Genomic DNA, 15,879 nt, shown 5'->3' on the forward strand with positions numbered 1-15,879 from the left:
TTTCAACCCAGTTGTACCGTCCGAAGTATAATTCGAAATTTACAAATAAAAGAGCAATAAAAGCTGGCTCGGCCGCATAGCATGTGAGCTTTCAAGCTTCACAGCATGGCATGCCTCTTTTTTTTTTTTCTTCTTGGGTTGGCTTTTGCGCACGACACTGAAGTTGTGCAGAAAAGCCCCACACATGTAAACCTCTAGTGACGCACAAGTTAATTCTGGTGGTGCATGTTAGTTGGAGTGGAATAACTTACAGCGACTCTAGCTATACAGTGAGCAGCAGCGGTTTTAACGTTTCCATGAATTGTGAGGCAGGCATGAGATCGTTGCCAGGATAGGGAAAAATTTGGCAACGCTTATTAAATAACTAGATGCTCGCTCATTTTTTTTATTCTCTATGGGACACAGATGAACATTTCCTACTCATTCAACTTATCTATAATTCAACCAAGTTCTGCTTTCCTGTATAAACTGTAGTTCTGGATCATCAATTACGATACCATGAGAATTATGATGACAGTTATACCACTGTCTAACGTTCACTAAACCCCCTACATATTTACCTAGGGGCCCATAAGTACAGGCCAAGCCGTCACTCCCCAACTCGCATATTTCTCTCTGAGGCCTGTTGTAGCTAGAAGAGCATACCGTTATTTGCCAAGGTCAGTCATGATAAATCTGGATTTATCTTTACAAATCGAGCCTCTCAAAAAAAAAAAAAGAAGAAAACATTTGCAGCATTCTACAAGCTGCCTGCTTGCGTCTCCAAGACCATGCATTACAAAAGATCAACTTAATGATTCCTGTGCTCATACCTGAATTTCAGAGCTCAAGGTCAAAAATCCAAATGTGGGTGCAACATTTGTCACTGCAAGAGATCAAAAGCAAAGTTATGGACATGCACTGAACAATTAGAAACCAAAGCTGCCTAAAGCCAAAACAATGTTGCTATAAATATAAACACCAAAGCTTTATTTAGCACAACTTTAGCACAAGCTTTATTTAGCACAGCCTTAAAGGTACACTGAAGTGAATTTGTCAAGGTCCCATTTTTGCTTGCACCGCGTAGACTGGCTCAAATTAACACACTTTTCATCGTTTATCCGGTTAAGTTGGTAATTATTTTATAAAGCGCGAAAGAAGAAAGACTACCATGCGCGGTCTGCAGCGGCCGTACCAACTAAAGGCTGTGATGACGGGAGGAGATGCACCGTGATTGGACGATGTCCAAGATTAGCATTAAACAAGTTTCGGTTTTAGTTCGGTAAACCAACATGCTTGACATCCGACGGCATCATTGGATGCGCTTTCTCGATATCTCAGTAATCGTTGTACCGCGCTTCTGCCATGTTGTCGGCTGTAAAATACCTCAGATAAGCCTCCCAAGACAGCTTGGAATTGTAGCAATCACTAGCCGAGGCCTACACAGTGGATGAATGCCCTCCGCGTCACCGCAGGCGCCCAAATGCCATGCGCTTTTCCCCCATATTTGGAGCTTCCCTCACTCATGCCTGTATCGTAAAAAGCGTGTTCACACCAGGCCAAGGGTCAGCTGATTCTGGCCTGTGCCCACTGCCCGCAAGCAGTCGGTGCTTATGGCAACAGCACGCCAACGGGAACTCGCTAGCGCGTCAGTGTCAGCCTGTGCGCGTTCTGCGAACTCGCTCGTAAAGCAGTGAATGTCACGGCCCAAAAATGGTGAACTCAGTATAGAAAACATTGGCCGAAAACGAAAAAATCAACTGGCAAAAAAAAAGAAGAATGTTCCCTCGGGGATTCGAACTTGCGAGCGACTTGCAAAACAACATTACTAGCGCTCCAGACCACTGGGCCATGGGCCAGCGCTACTGCCATTGGAAACATAAGGTATATAATGTATAACCAGTTTAGCATTTTAAGCACCTTAGGTGACTACTTGTTGTATAGCGCTCGTGCAGTAAGCGTCCCACAAATTTCCACAATATCTCACGTCTAGCGATTGCATTTCTTACACGGAAAAGCGTTCGCAGATGTGTGGTCGTGCTGCTGACCGCTGTGCTTGCTCACCCAGCGCAAAAAAAGTGCTTCCTGCTCCCTAGTTTTACACTGCACGGTAAAAGTTTCAGTTGATTTTATTTCCTTAGTACCTATATTGACTTCGCTGACTCTTCTCCTGCCTTTAAGTGGCCTTAGATTTTCTACTAAGCGTCGAAGCATCGCATGTGCGCTTGTGTGGAGCGACCTGGACTTGGAGCTTGATACAGTGTACAAACTAACGAAGTAAAGAACGGCACATTCTTCCATCCACAAACATGTCGTGGCTTAGTTTCAACTGAGCGAACGAATTGCGACGACTCGTCGGCGGCCGGCGGACTAAACGCTGGGTCGACTGACTCTGTCGGAAGGTTGGCGAGTCGTGCAGTAGCACAGTCAAGCAAAGTCATCTCCACCTGACGTCACACGAAAACGCCACAGAAAATGGGCGAGGATGCAGAGAGGAGGACAGCATTTTCCAGGGTGTCGAACCGAAAAAAATACCGGTTCGGTTACGGTTCGGGTTCGGGTGAAATAATTTCGTTCCGGTTCAGTTCCGGTTCGACAAAATCACGTGCCGAACCGGTTCGCGAACCGGTTTGGGAGCTTGAACCAGTTCGCGAACCGGTTCGATGAGTTGAATTGTCACTGAAATTAGAAAAAAAAAAAAAAACATTTAGTAGTTTAAAGCGACAGTAAAATCAAAACACAAACAAAAATTCAAAATGCTGCTGTTCCCCAAGGGCAGTGGCGCAATTGCAAAGCAAACTTTAAACAATCACGAGATATTATAAAAACAGATGAAGTGGTGACGATTTACCATCTACTTTCTCGTCCAGACTTTATGTTGTCCTAGTGACTATTCATAAAGCCACCGCCAAGAGATATGACGGTGGGATATATTTTCTGCCCTTTCATTTTTTGTTGAAATCGCAATCTCGCTATGGAATCGCCCATCACGCTAACCTTGAAGCCTTAAATTTAGGTCTGCGTACTGGCGTGTTCAAATATCAGCGCTTAATACCAATGGCGCACATTTTTTTTATATTTGTTATATTTAATTATATTATATTTGTTTGTTTTATATTTGTTTTTTATATTTATTATATCAGAAAAATCCTACTACAGGCGCATAAATACTACCAATGAATTAGATCATTCGGTCACCCTGAATAATTTGTTAGCTGTCACCCTATCGAATGTGTTAGCCACACTTTTGTTAAAAGTAAGCTTTAGTTAACGCTCAGTCTCTGCATTATTTCTCTGACCACTGCAATTCCTTTTGTGAAAGCTATACTGGATGTGTGCATTACAATCAGTATGTCATCGTACCGCCTGACCCCCGGCCATCGTTCCGTGTGCTACATTGCGTAATCTTATAACAGATTATGCTGTTACAAAATGAAAGGGAAATTTGACGCGCGGAGCATGAGAAGAACTTTTTGGGTAGACGCTCTTTAATTCGTCTCCGGCAGTACTCCCCTCTGACCCGCCGCAGTGGCTCAGTGGCTAAGGCACTGCTGCGAGGTCGCGGGTTCGATTCCCGGCCGAGGCGGCCGCTTTTCTGATGGAGGCGAAAAGCATAAACGCCCGTGTGTACGAAATTTCGGCGCACGTTAAAGATCCCCAGGTGGTCAAAATTAATCCGAAGCCCTCCACTACGGCGCGCCTCATCGCCTGTGCTGGGTCGGCGCGTTAAACCCCACAATCAAATCAAATCAGTACTCCCCTCCGGAACGAGTAGCAGTAGAAGTAATGCAGCGAGTTGGGCAGTCAGTACAAGTGCACCTTTGAAAAAAAAAGCAGACCTGAAAGAGACAAAACTGCAGAACAAGCAGAAAAGATGATCGCTCGGCGAATGGTACAGTGTGAGGTACGGGCCTTCCTTTCTGCACGTGTCATCTGCTTTATTACTGTTTCGGCTTCCAAGACAAGGTCGAGGACTGCAGTTTCTTGCCAAGAGATTAAGTGCGCACCTTAACAGTTTTCCCTGACATATCTGTTGTTATTTGTACTTGTAAAAAACGGAGCTTGTCCACTGTACTGTCCTCAAAAATGGTCGTGCGTAAGGGACATCGAAGCCACTTGTGGTCAGCAGCAACCGGTTTAGCCACTGAGCAGCTCCTGCGGTCACACTTGTCAAATATTGCAATTTGCAGGTGTGAGACCTTTTAAACAAATTATGAAATGGAAAAAGTTTTTACACATCGGGCCCGCGACCATGCAATGAAACAACCTACGACCAAAAAAATGTACAGTTGATGAAGCCCACAATGCCACATAGCACAAAGCTCTATTGTAAAAAATGTGAAACCACATGCTAAATAGGTTTTTGCACTCATTATACACCTTATGCATTATGCACTGAATACAAAAATACGCCTGAATGTGCAAATTTTTCAAGTTTTACAGCCTGAAGCGCTCAAATTGCACCATGCATTAGCTTACCTCTTTCGTTAACGTGGGAAATTGACCGATTTTTAGGGTTCTACAAAAACTTTTTTTTTTTCTGCTACACATATTGGTTAGGCGCTAATTGCAGCAAAATAAAATGCAGATAATTCAACGCCATTTCTTACAACACCAGTTAGAAAAATGTTTTCATGCATTATTACTCAAAACAAATATTAAAATCAAAATTTTTGTCAAGTTGTTGTAGAAAAGGATTAAAAAGGGGTTCTGTAGTATAACAAACCACCAGCAGTAGAAAAAATGTCGAATATGTATACATTTTGCAGGGAAATATATCAAAAACACATCCCAAAAAAAATGTTGACTTGCACGTAAGTTTTTTAGGTACTATAAGAAAAACTGTTAGCACACGTGGTGCCTGCGTCATGTGAAAAAGCCGAACCTCCATTTGAAAATGCGCAATTTTGGGTGGTTCTCTAGAAGGAATTCGACAGTTTGACATTATCAGAGGCACCAATTTGTCCCTACGTGACGTAAAAACACCTTGTCAATGAATGACTTTGCAATTACGGCCAGCAGAGTATTCAGGACAACCTCAAGGCGTGGAAAAATCTGCATGGAGTTGAAAACAAAACTCAGTGGTTGATGCTTGTTGATAAAACTCAGTTATTTCTCAAAACACAAACTTCTGGTTTATCAGAATTTTTTGACTCGCTTATTGTAGCCCCGCTTGAAAGAATGAAGTCGAATGCACTAAAACGATGCCCTGCAAGCTTTCACCGAGTAGCCGTTGCACGATGAAAGAGTTAAGCACTACAGGCCTTCTGCATTGCAGCGCCAGCTTACATTTTCGAAAATAAACAATAGCAAACCTGTTGGAAACTCCATCCAAATAAACAGTACTACTAAAGAGCAACACTAGAGCTCCGGAGATACCCTTGTATGAAAACGAAACTGGCCGACGAACAGCTGGCGGTGTGCAAGGCCGGTTTGAAGCACTCCCTTGTCGGAACTGATATCTGGTGACTGGGTGTTATTTTTTGACTCGCATCGGAAATTCTTACCGCAGAAATTGGGTTTGGGTGGGATGACATCACGAGCGGCATACTTTTTTCAAGGATCAGCGGCGGGCGCTGAAGGCGCAATGGCACGTAGGCTTGAAGTTCTTATCACAGAAATTAGGTTAGGGTGGGATGAAATCACGAGCGGCATTCTTTTTTCAAGGATCAGCGGCGGGCGCTGAAGCCGCCATCCACGGCAGGTAGGCTTCAAGTTGGACAACTTTGTAGTAGCGCCAACTATGAATTTCATGACGCAGAAACAAAACCGACACTGTTGTAAACTGTTTGTGAATGGTCCTGTGGTATGTAGAAGTGCAACAAGACTTAGAGCAATGTGCACAAAGGCAATGAAACTGCCAAAAATCATAAAATAACTTTCCTAACAGGCACTGCTTGATATTTTCGGCCGATTTCAGTAATTATTACAGCGAGTGCAAACCTGATGATTGAAAATCATCTTCTGATTCACCATTAATGCCCTGATAACAAAAACCAAATGCTGATGCCGAGCTATTATGAGCAGCACATCTTCTTTCGTAGCTGTTACGTGTGATGACCACGCCCCTTTTCACACCCAGGTGATGCAAACGTGCGTCAAAAATTGCGTTTTTGTTGCAAAAATAAAAATAAAACCGATTTTGAAACAGCATTTCCTGAAATAACCCAAAATAGCTTTACATGTACCTGTAACGCCTGGAATGCTATGAAAACGGACTTCCAAGGTATCAAATTGAACTATTTGGTATAGGCACAGTAATGATAAAGTTAATGTGCCTTGAGAGACGCCACCACAGTTTGATAAGAACTGCTGAAAGTGCACATGCACATTTAAAACCTTGGGTTCTCCTTTTAGGCTTACAGTTAATTTATTGCTGTCAAAGCTTGTATTCACCGCTTGCTAGCTATCACTGCAATTTGCACACGACAGCGGACAAGAACACCTATGGCAACACACAGTTGCCACAACACACTCAACTCAGAACCAAAAAGAACAAAAAAGAAAAAAGAACAGAAGGCACACCTGACATATCGAGATTTCAGCAATAACCTTTCATGTCTGGCCTAGCAGTTTTTGCAAAAACAGAAAAAACTTAAACTAGGAAGAAAAATGGCCATTTTAATGCAACAGTCTGTATTTCAGAACATACTGCTAACCATCGATTGCAGTGAAAAATGAATTTAAAAAAAGAACAAAAACGACCAACTAATTCACAGCATTCACATAAGCGCTTAGGTGTCTTCGTAGCTTTTTCAAACCCATATTTCTAGCCGTGCCCTCAGTGCACATAAACCTGATAAAACCTAGTGCCACAGGGCCGGATACATACCACTCTGTGCCCATCCAAGAAGAGGAAGTGCCACAGAATCTTTTACAATCCACGACAAAGTGGGGAGATTCTTGTACACCTTGTTTGGTTCTGGATCTGGAAGGCAACCATTACAAAGGTGTATTAAGCAACCGTTAGAGGACAGAAACAGATATTCCTTCCATAACAAAAAAGGAGGTTGCACAATGTATTGACATCAAGTTTTATGCGCAACAGTGTCATTATAACCATTTTTAAAAACCACTAACAACATTTTCTTTGCTGTATGATTTCCCACAAAAGAAAATTTTAATTAAAATGCAGCTGCATCAAGCACCACTTCATCATTAAAACACTTGCTAGAATACCTGGTTCATGGCCAACCTCCGCCGCCTGTAATTGGTTTAACTACACAGTTGAACCTCGTTATAACGAACACTGATACAGTGAATTAGCGGCTATAGTGAACTAAATACAGACTTTGGTTGGTCACGCCCTATTTCAATGACACTTATTCTTTTATAACAAAACTGAAACCGTGAGAGCCGCACGCGATATCGGATATAACGAACAAATATTTGACCAGGAGGCTGAGAAGCTACTTGGAAAAACACTCCAGCATCCGAAACGGCAGAAGTATAAAGGCCCTTTGGTCATGGACACTGTGGAAAACTCCACCCTGTTCAGTGCTGCGAGTAGCCACCAGATGAAGATCACATCGTTCATCAAATAAATAAAGACGCAGGCCTGTTTTGTCAAATGAACCTTGTTCTGTTGTAATTTCACGTACTCATGTTCCGTTTCATTCAGCTTGAAATGCAAACTTGTTTATAGTGGGTTCAAAGCCTAAAAAATGCATTTTTGTACCAAGCATTTTAGCGCGAGCCAGATTGTCGATTTGTTAGAGCCGATTTTTACCTCTACTGTTACAACGAATACGGAATATAATGAATTTATTTGCTGTCCCGATACTACTTCATTATAACGAGGTTCGACTGTACATGGGATCATTTTGCACTTTTTTTCCCCTACCAGATACAACTGAAGAAAGTTATGCTGCAGTGGCTAAATTAGTACAAATTCTAGGCTTACTCTCATCGTGCATACCTGCAATGTCCCTCATCGTGTTGTACATAACTGCCCCCATGCTCCAAAGCATGAAGGAAGTGTGCAAAACCACAACTGAGAAACAATACACACCACTTGCTTTCCCTTCAAAGGAATATGACAACAGACAACTTTATTTGAACGATGGAAATCCATACCTCACCACCAACATCAGCAGCAAATGATGCTACCATGACTGAATACTTTGCAATTCGAGGGGCGGATTTCAAACTGACCACTGCCTCGGCCCCAGTATGACTTCCCTCAGCAGTGGCCGAAAATGAGCGAGGATGTCACCCTATAACGCCGGTTAAACCTAACAGGGCACACAGATTGTGTAATAGCACAACCTATAGTAGTTCGTTGAATAAAATTTTCATCTAGAAATTGGTTAGGCTAGTATTCGGCAGCTTTAGCCCAACTGGAGAATCATTTCTTCTGAGAAAAAAGGCAGCCTAAGTAGTGGCATATAGGCCAGTCTTTAAGGACCAAACACCATAACAATAGCTACGCGGATGGGGCCATGTACATGGCTGCGGGCTCAGGTTGCTGTAAAGGCATGCTGCCTCAAAATCATTGTTGACTAAGTGTTTTCAGTACAGTCAAACTCCGCTACAACGAAATTCACGGGGATCGCGAAAAATTTCGTTGTAGCGAGAATTTCGTTGTCGCGAAAAAATCAGTAAATAAAGAAAACAGGGCAGGCGTCTAACTGGCGTCGTGAAATCTCCCACCTACCTTTTCGCCCCAATGTTGCCAACTTGCTTGGAGCTCCCTCCGCCAAAAATAGCACCCTTTTTATAGCACGGAGTTTATATCGTAATTTGCGGTCACAACGCGTCTCGCGGCGCTTAGACCAGCGTTGTAATATGCGCGTCGTACTCGTGGAGATCCGCGCAAAAGCAGGCGTCGTGAAATCACAGCGCGGAGTTTATATTTTAATTTGCGGTCACGGATATGCACAGGATATGCACGACACTCTGGGAGCATTTTATTTCCAAAACTTGAAAAAATCGCTGATTTTTGGCTGCTTGCGCTTTCCCACGAGCAACGGGAGAATGCGCTGCTCACAGTCTGCGAGGAGCTGCATGGTGACGTCATCGTCATGGGCGCCAAGGAAACTACGTAAAACGTCCAAGGAGTCCATGACCTGCGACGCGGTCACTGACGTCGGGACCGTCGGAACACCATGCCCGACATCTTCGTCGTCGGATGAATCGGCGGCGGCGGCGGAGGCGGCGCGAGCACTCTTGAGGATTTCGGCATCACTCAGCTCCTCGTAGACGATCACGTCCGCGTCGGCATTTACGTAGTCGCTCAATGCTACGTTCTCAGGAACAATGCCGGCTTCCTCGAAAGCTGCCCATGCTTCGGCCGTTGTCGCGTCTTGCCCCGGTCCAACGTCGTCGGCAGCTTGTGCATCGTCACTTGAACGGCACATCTCTTCGGGTCGAATCGACTGACTTGTGTCCCGGGAAAATTTCGTTGAATCGGGAGAACAATAAAAAAAGTGGTTCGTTGTGGAGGGAGTTTTAATACATTGGGGCCTATGGGATGCGGGCGGGGAATCGAAAAACCTTCGTTGAAGCGGGAATTTCGTTGTAGCGGAGTTCGTTGTAGCGGAGTTTGACTGTATAGCCATTTGTTGCTTACCTGGTGCTGTAGATTCAACCCTAATTTGTTAAAACTGCCAAATGAAATTTTCAATTGTCTTTTACAGTATCGGCCGTTCCATAGAGGCCACACCACTGACATCATCGAAAAACAAAAAGGGAAGCGTCTTCACCCCTTTTTTCATTCTATTTATCTAGCTTAAAAACCCAATTAAATATAGTCTGTGTTAAAGTTTGTATGTTAAATTTGTAAATCAACACGAAAATATTTCAAATGAGGCAAAGTTTAATGTTGCCTTCATGATGCCCTTAAGTCTATAGCAGGGGTGAGACAGCTCAATCAGATTTGGGAGCAGTTTTTGGAGCAGCGAAATCTCGATTTTGGAGCAGAAGAATCTTGATTTGGAGCAGAACAACAACATTTATTATGTCACTTTGGGAGCCTAAAAAATCAAGTTTTTGGCAACTCGGGGGGGGGGGGCCTTTTAATCGGTTTTGAACGTACATAACATTGAAACAGCCTTTCAATAAAGTTTTTTTTTCTACCAGAGTATCACAAGGTACGAACTGCACTACCTTTTTACAAGCCATATTTAAATTCTTAGGCTCCATGCATAGATAACGTGGAGGGCCATTGAAAATATCGAATTGAAAAAACTTCGCGATCGTAGGACATTTTCATCATCATGTGAATGCCGAAATTTTTTGTTATCCCAGACTCGGCTTTACACACAAGTGTAGAGTCGAGCCGAAAGTTGCGCAAAACAAGATGACAGTCGTCGCACCCCACCAGCCCTCCCATTTCAATCCCCAAGGTGCACGTTCAATACGATTGTAATTTGAGTAATGTTGGTATGTTTAGCCACACCTCATTTGGCATTAAATTTCACTTCAGATGGATGAACCATTATTACTACCGTGCAATAATAGTCCGTCCCGCTATCGGACGCTGCTTGGACACGGACACGGCGACATGTAGCCTGCGCCGCCACTCCTGCAGTGTCAATCGTCCCATTCCCACCGCTCCCAATCTCGCTGTCAAAGGCAGCAATAACTCGGCGTTTTACAACACCGCGATGAGTCCAAAATGTCTCTTCAAGCCCGCACCGCACCTCACACTCAAGGCCAAAACACGCCGCTGTGAATTCGCGGGCGCCATGTTGTTTGTGATGAACTCCCGTCCTTCCAAGTCCCGCAGGTTATCAAACGACAAACACAGCCACCCTCATAACCAAAACCACAGTAGAAATCGGCGAAGAGCACTCTGCCTGAACCACGAGCAGCTGCTTCGGCCGGAGGGCATGTTTTCCAATCTTCACCACACCAAGATAGCAGCGCCCAGTAATTAGTAATGTCGTTCCGAAGATAAGGCGCTCCGAAAATTCCAGTTTTTTCATCAACTCGCACAAGTAGTTTGTCACCTCAGTACACATAACTAGTTTTTCTACTGGATTTTGCAATGGTTTTCGATGGGAAAACTTTAAAAACTCACAGAACATAACATGTGACTTTCGAAAAAACTACCTTGGGGACAATTATATGCAATCAATTAAACCTTTACAAACATCATCACCTTGGAGATGCTGGAAAATTATGCCAGCTGTATTTTTCTCCACTGAAACTGAAGGGACTGTTAAAATCCTTGGCTTTCAGACTGTTTTGGAGCAGTATGGCGCAATTTTTGCAATTTATAAGCTTTTGGAGCAGCCGGGCGCAAGAAAACAAATTTGTATCAAAACTGGGCAATATGTGCAGCCGTCTCACCCCTGCTATAGGTATTTTTTTGCTGCCTGTGAAACATGAATATAAAATATTCAAATTTGGGGGGTTTTACATGCCAAAGATATACCTGGCTATGAGGCACATGGTAGCAGACAGCTCCAAATTAATTCTGACCTCCCGGGGATATTTAACGTGTGCCGAAATATGGATACATCAGCTTTTTTTGTTTTTCCCCTTCATTAGAAAAATTGCTGCCGCTTCCGGAACCGAACCTGCATCCTCGGGCTCAGCAGCATGTTGCCTCAGCCACTGTGGCACGTATGCGACACATTAAAGAGCCTCCAATGACACTTAGGATAGGCTTTTGGCTGAGCTGAATGCTAAGTGATGCATGCATACATTACAATCTTGACCATTTATGTTCTCCTCAAGAAAAAATGCTGGGTGTCCAGTTCCACTAGAGCAATTACTTAAAGGAGCCATGAAGACAAAATACAAGTTTGTTTTATTCTAAAGATTTCGTGTTTTATAGTGGCCCCAGCGCTTGTCCGGATACAAACGATGCTTTATTCACTGAGAAATTAATCAGTTTAAGTTAAAATTTGATTTCCCCGCTAAATCGTGCAATTTTGTGGTCTGCAATGACATCACAGGAACCGACCGCTTTGCAGCTTAGGGTGCCTTTATTCACGCGTCCGCCGTACAGGGTGGAGACACGTATATGCTGGCCCCGCCATTTTGGGTCGCTCACTCGCCGCCGAAGCAGGTCATTGCATCAAAACCGCGCTAAAAGTATCGCCACAACGCGGTTTACTGGCAAAGTTTGAATCATCTTATAGGTTTCGCGTTACTGGGTCTCGTGGGAAACGAAAAGAACAATGCGTTGAGCACACTGACCCAATTGCGGCGGCACGGGACCACTGAAACACTGTCTCCACCCTGTACGGCAGCGCTGGCATCAAGGTATCCTACGGCTTGTTCGCATGTTTGTTTACGTTACTGAACCTAGATGGTGCCACCATACCGTGGCAAGGCGTATTTAGACCTGGCTTGTTCTTGTTCTAGGAGAAAATAATCGTCTCGTGAAACATAGTGCTTGCTCGACAAATATGGTCACGTAAGACACCGTTGCTTGCGTCAATCGTCCAGTGTCGTCTGAGACAACCCCAAAGCCCCGCAGTCCTGTGCAGCTAAACCAAGCATAGTGCGCGCAGTACCAACAGTAGTAAGCATCGGTACTTCTTTGTTTACGTGTGCTTGCGTAACTTCCACTGTTTGTCCCACCATTGTTTTGGCTTTAAAAAGAATGTGTCCTAAATTTAAGCGCAAATAGCTCGTTCGGCAAGCTTATAAGCTCTGCCTAATTTGCGTTTGCTTTTGCCGCCCTCCACCAATCGTAGAGCTAGCTGGTATGACATCATAGGTTCTGTTGCGAAAATCAATGAGTGGGTCGCACGGCCATTCCCTTTTTTCCTAATTATATAATGTATTTGAGCGAAGTTTATGTACAACTGGTGTCAGTATGATTCTAACGAGGCCGTCTTTTGAATGAACCAAACTTGTGTTTTCTCTTCATGGCTCCTTTAAGCACGAAGTGCTCCAAGTTTCCTGTGTCAAGGAAGTCCACGAGCACTTACCCGAGAGAAATGCTTTCTGGATGAAATCTGAGACCCTCAAATTTAGAGAGAAACCTTCCGTGTTGTCCCCAGACACAACTAGTCCTGTAAGAACAAAGAATCAGCAGCCTGAATTCAACGAAACTTCAGAGTTCTCAAATCTCTAACTCATTCACTCACCCCCCCCCCCCCCCCTCTGCCCACAGACACACACACACACACACACACACACATTTACACAACCAGCCAAAGTAGTTGTTCCACTCTTTTGATTTCTTCTCGGACTGATGTAGCTAAGACTGTCACGACACTTATGTTAGTAACATGCTCTAAAAAAAAAAGGACAAACAACTGGGTTTGTAGCAATATAATTAAGTGTCTAGTTTTGAATACACCGTACCCAGTAGCAACAGCCTTTTGACAAACTAGAAAATGCTGAAAATACAGAAACACAGGTGCCACCACAGCTTAATTTTCATCCCGCGATCTTGTGATGTCGAAAGTGGAAAAGGAGAATTTGCAGAGCTTGTGAAAGTTTTTTGATCCCAGACGTTGAATAGCGCTCGCAAGCACTCACATTCTGCCCGCAAACACGTGAGCAATGCACTTGGCAATTTCTTGTATGTAGCGTCCATGACTGCAGGTAGCTGCAGTGGCACTGCTATGTGCACAATTTGTGATGTCTTACAATCCACCATAAAAAATGTGAAGTGCGAGACAGGCATTTCCATTCTGTTATTTTCTTTAAGCAATGCAAATTCCGCAGCTTTGGTTGCGGAACAAATGCTGTGAACTAAGCCATAAAACAGCATGAGATTTGTGTTAAAACTAGATGTATGCCCATTACTGTTTTCAGACATCTCACAAACAGTGTTTGCAATTAAATTAGATTTGCAGCAAAATATTTACATCAAATTATTTCATCTTTTTAACATGAAAATTGCAAATTGTCATCGTTATTCCCATCTGCCTGAGTGTGTCTACTGCAGGACAAAGGCCCCTCCCATCGCCTCTCTTCTTCCAGCATTGCTGTCTTGGGATGCCCTAGTCTATTCATTGCCTCCAAAATTAAATTTAAATTCTCGAGGATTGCGTCGAAGTTTTCTTCACATGTTAAGCGCTAGAGAAAGCTTTTCCTTATTCATTTTTCGTCCCCCCTCCCCCTGTCCCCCACTGTCAGGGTTCTGCGTATTTCTGTAATGGAGGGGTGGTCAAGTTAATTCAAGCTAATCATTATACCAGAACGAACTTTTCTCAATAGTATCACTTTCATACAATTTTGTATTTGGACCTAAAACTCACAAAACAAATCATTCTATTCATGCAAATACAATTTCAAGCCAATAACATTTCTTCCAAACTGGCACTCCAATTAAACCAATAAATCATATGTACACGGTACTCTTACAAGCACAGCCAAGCTGAGCTTGGCTGTCCTTGCAGGCACGTTTATGCATTCAAGTTACTACCACCGCTACATTTCGTGCTGTGAACAACAACCAACTTAGACTCGGTTGGTTTTGAGTGACTGCAAGCTACTTTAGGGCCCAAGCCATTTCTTACTTCCTTCAAGCAGGGTCACAATCTGACGACCAGGCGGTACGCAAGCTGGCCATGTTGCGTTGGTTATCCACACTGTGTGCCATGGCCAATGTATTAAGTTGTTGTTGTTTCCTTGGGCTCCCATGATTGCCAAGAGCTCACTGTTATTCTTAGGAGACCTAAGCTCCTGCATAACAACAAGGAGCCTAAAAGCAGTTCAAAGGCTTCACTGGAAAAGAAGGCTCTGACTAAGATCGGAACATTCCAAGCCATACAGAGCTCCCGGCACTGCTAATTCCTTTCCTCTCTCCAACCCCCCTTCCTTGTTATGCGCAGAAAAATCCCTCGAGGAAAACACTCACCGTGGATGACGACGTTCGGCTCAAAAAACACAAAGGCCATTTGGAAGGACACATTTGGGCAAGAAGGGTGGCTGTAGCTAATTTTCATCAGGCCCTCCTTCCTCTCCCAACAGAAGGTTTCACTGACGCTGTGCTCCTTCATGCCGCCTTCAGGCAATGTTTCTTGCCAGCCCTGCAAATGATAAATCACAACACTCACCAACCACAGAGGTGACTACAGAGATGGCACCAGTCATGCAATCACCTCCGCGATACAGACATGACCATCACGATAAGGTAGCAGTGCGCCATTAACAGCTGTGCTATAAAAATATGCCCACCAGCTCCACAATGCAGCGTACAGGCGACCTTCCATCCCAATAGGCACCATAAGGTAAAGACATAACTCCTGCATTAAATACAGCCCCACAAGTTTTAAAAACGCTACGCATGCAATATCAGTCATGTAGACCAGCACTGTGTCACACAGCTAAAAGACAAAACTAGCAACTTCCGCCTGACGCACTCAAACCGGCACGATCAACTGATTCGTGTAGCGCAACAAAATGCAGCTATTACAGTCGAACCCGAAATCGATATTTTGAGTTCTAGTCATGTGGTCGCACATAGCAAACACTAGGCATTTCCTTGAAAATGTCCCCTTGTTCGATATATCCTGGTTTGAATGCCTTCTTATTGCTATTCCTGGTTGCTACCAACCAAGAATCGCATTAAGCAAAATTCAAGCAAAACCATGCAGTCTATAGTTTACTGTCTTTTCTCTGTAATGGCAGCTAAGGCACCAATCATAGCATGGGTACCAAACAAACAAAAAAAGGGAAAGCAAGCACTACCAAAACCAAAGCAAGGTTTGCATTGTGCCGGGATGAACTAGCTGGCTACAATGGTTCTTGCACAATTCGCAGTGGTTAGACTGGACGTCCTTCATTAAACACGGTACAATTTACAATAAATGCACACAGCCCTATATGCCACTGAAATGCATACAAATGGTAGATTAGGTGTTTACCATGTGCAAAATCAGTGCCTCCAATGCTTTGTCTGCACACTACTTTACAAAATCATGTAACTTGGGTCAAGAATTAAAATTAGAAAGGCAAAGTTTTCCAGCCCCAAACTAATTAACA

At 43.7% G+C, this 15,879-nt stretch overlaps 1 protein-coding gene across 3 annotated transcripts in view; it reads right to left on the reverse strand.

Moving 5' to 3' along the window:
• The window catches only part of LOC144151525 (F-box only protein 7-like), a 57,309-nt gene that overhangs the window by 12,572 nt on the left and 28,858 nt on the right, over nucleotides 1-15,879 (reverse strand). For all 3 annotated transcript variants that reach the window (XM_077682626.1, XM_077682611.1, XM_077682619.1), the window contains exons 3-6: nucleotides 14,753-14,924; nucleotides 12,870-12,953; nucleotides 6,812-6,907; nucleotides 813-865 (exon numbers count right to left, since the gene is read on the reverse strand). In XM_077682626.1, coding sequence (XP_077538752.1) covers nucleotides 813-865; nucleotides 6,812-6,907; nucleotides 12,870-12,953; nucleotides 14,753-14,924 — 405 coding nt within the window. The remainder of the gene's footprint in view (nucleotides 1-812; nucleotides 866-6,811; nucleotides 6,908-12,869; nucleotides 12,954-14,752; nucleotides 14,925-15,879) is intronic.

The sequence above is a fragment of the Haemaphysalis longicornis genome, unplaced genomic scaffold (assembly GCF_048455015.1).
Source record: "Haemaphysalis longicornis isolate Haplotype H1 unplaced genomic scaffold, Haemaphysalis longicornis Haplotype H1 scaffold_1, whole genome shotgun sequence".
NCBI classification, from domain to species: Eukaryota; Metazoa; Arthropoda; class Arachnida; order Ixodida; family Ixodidae; genus Haemaphysalis; species Haemaphysalis longicornis.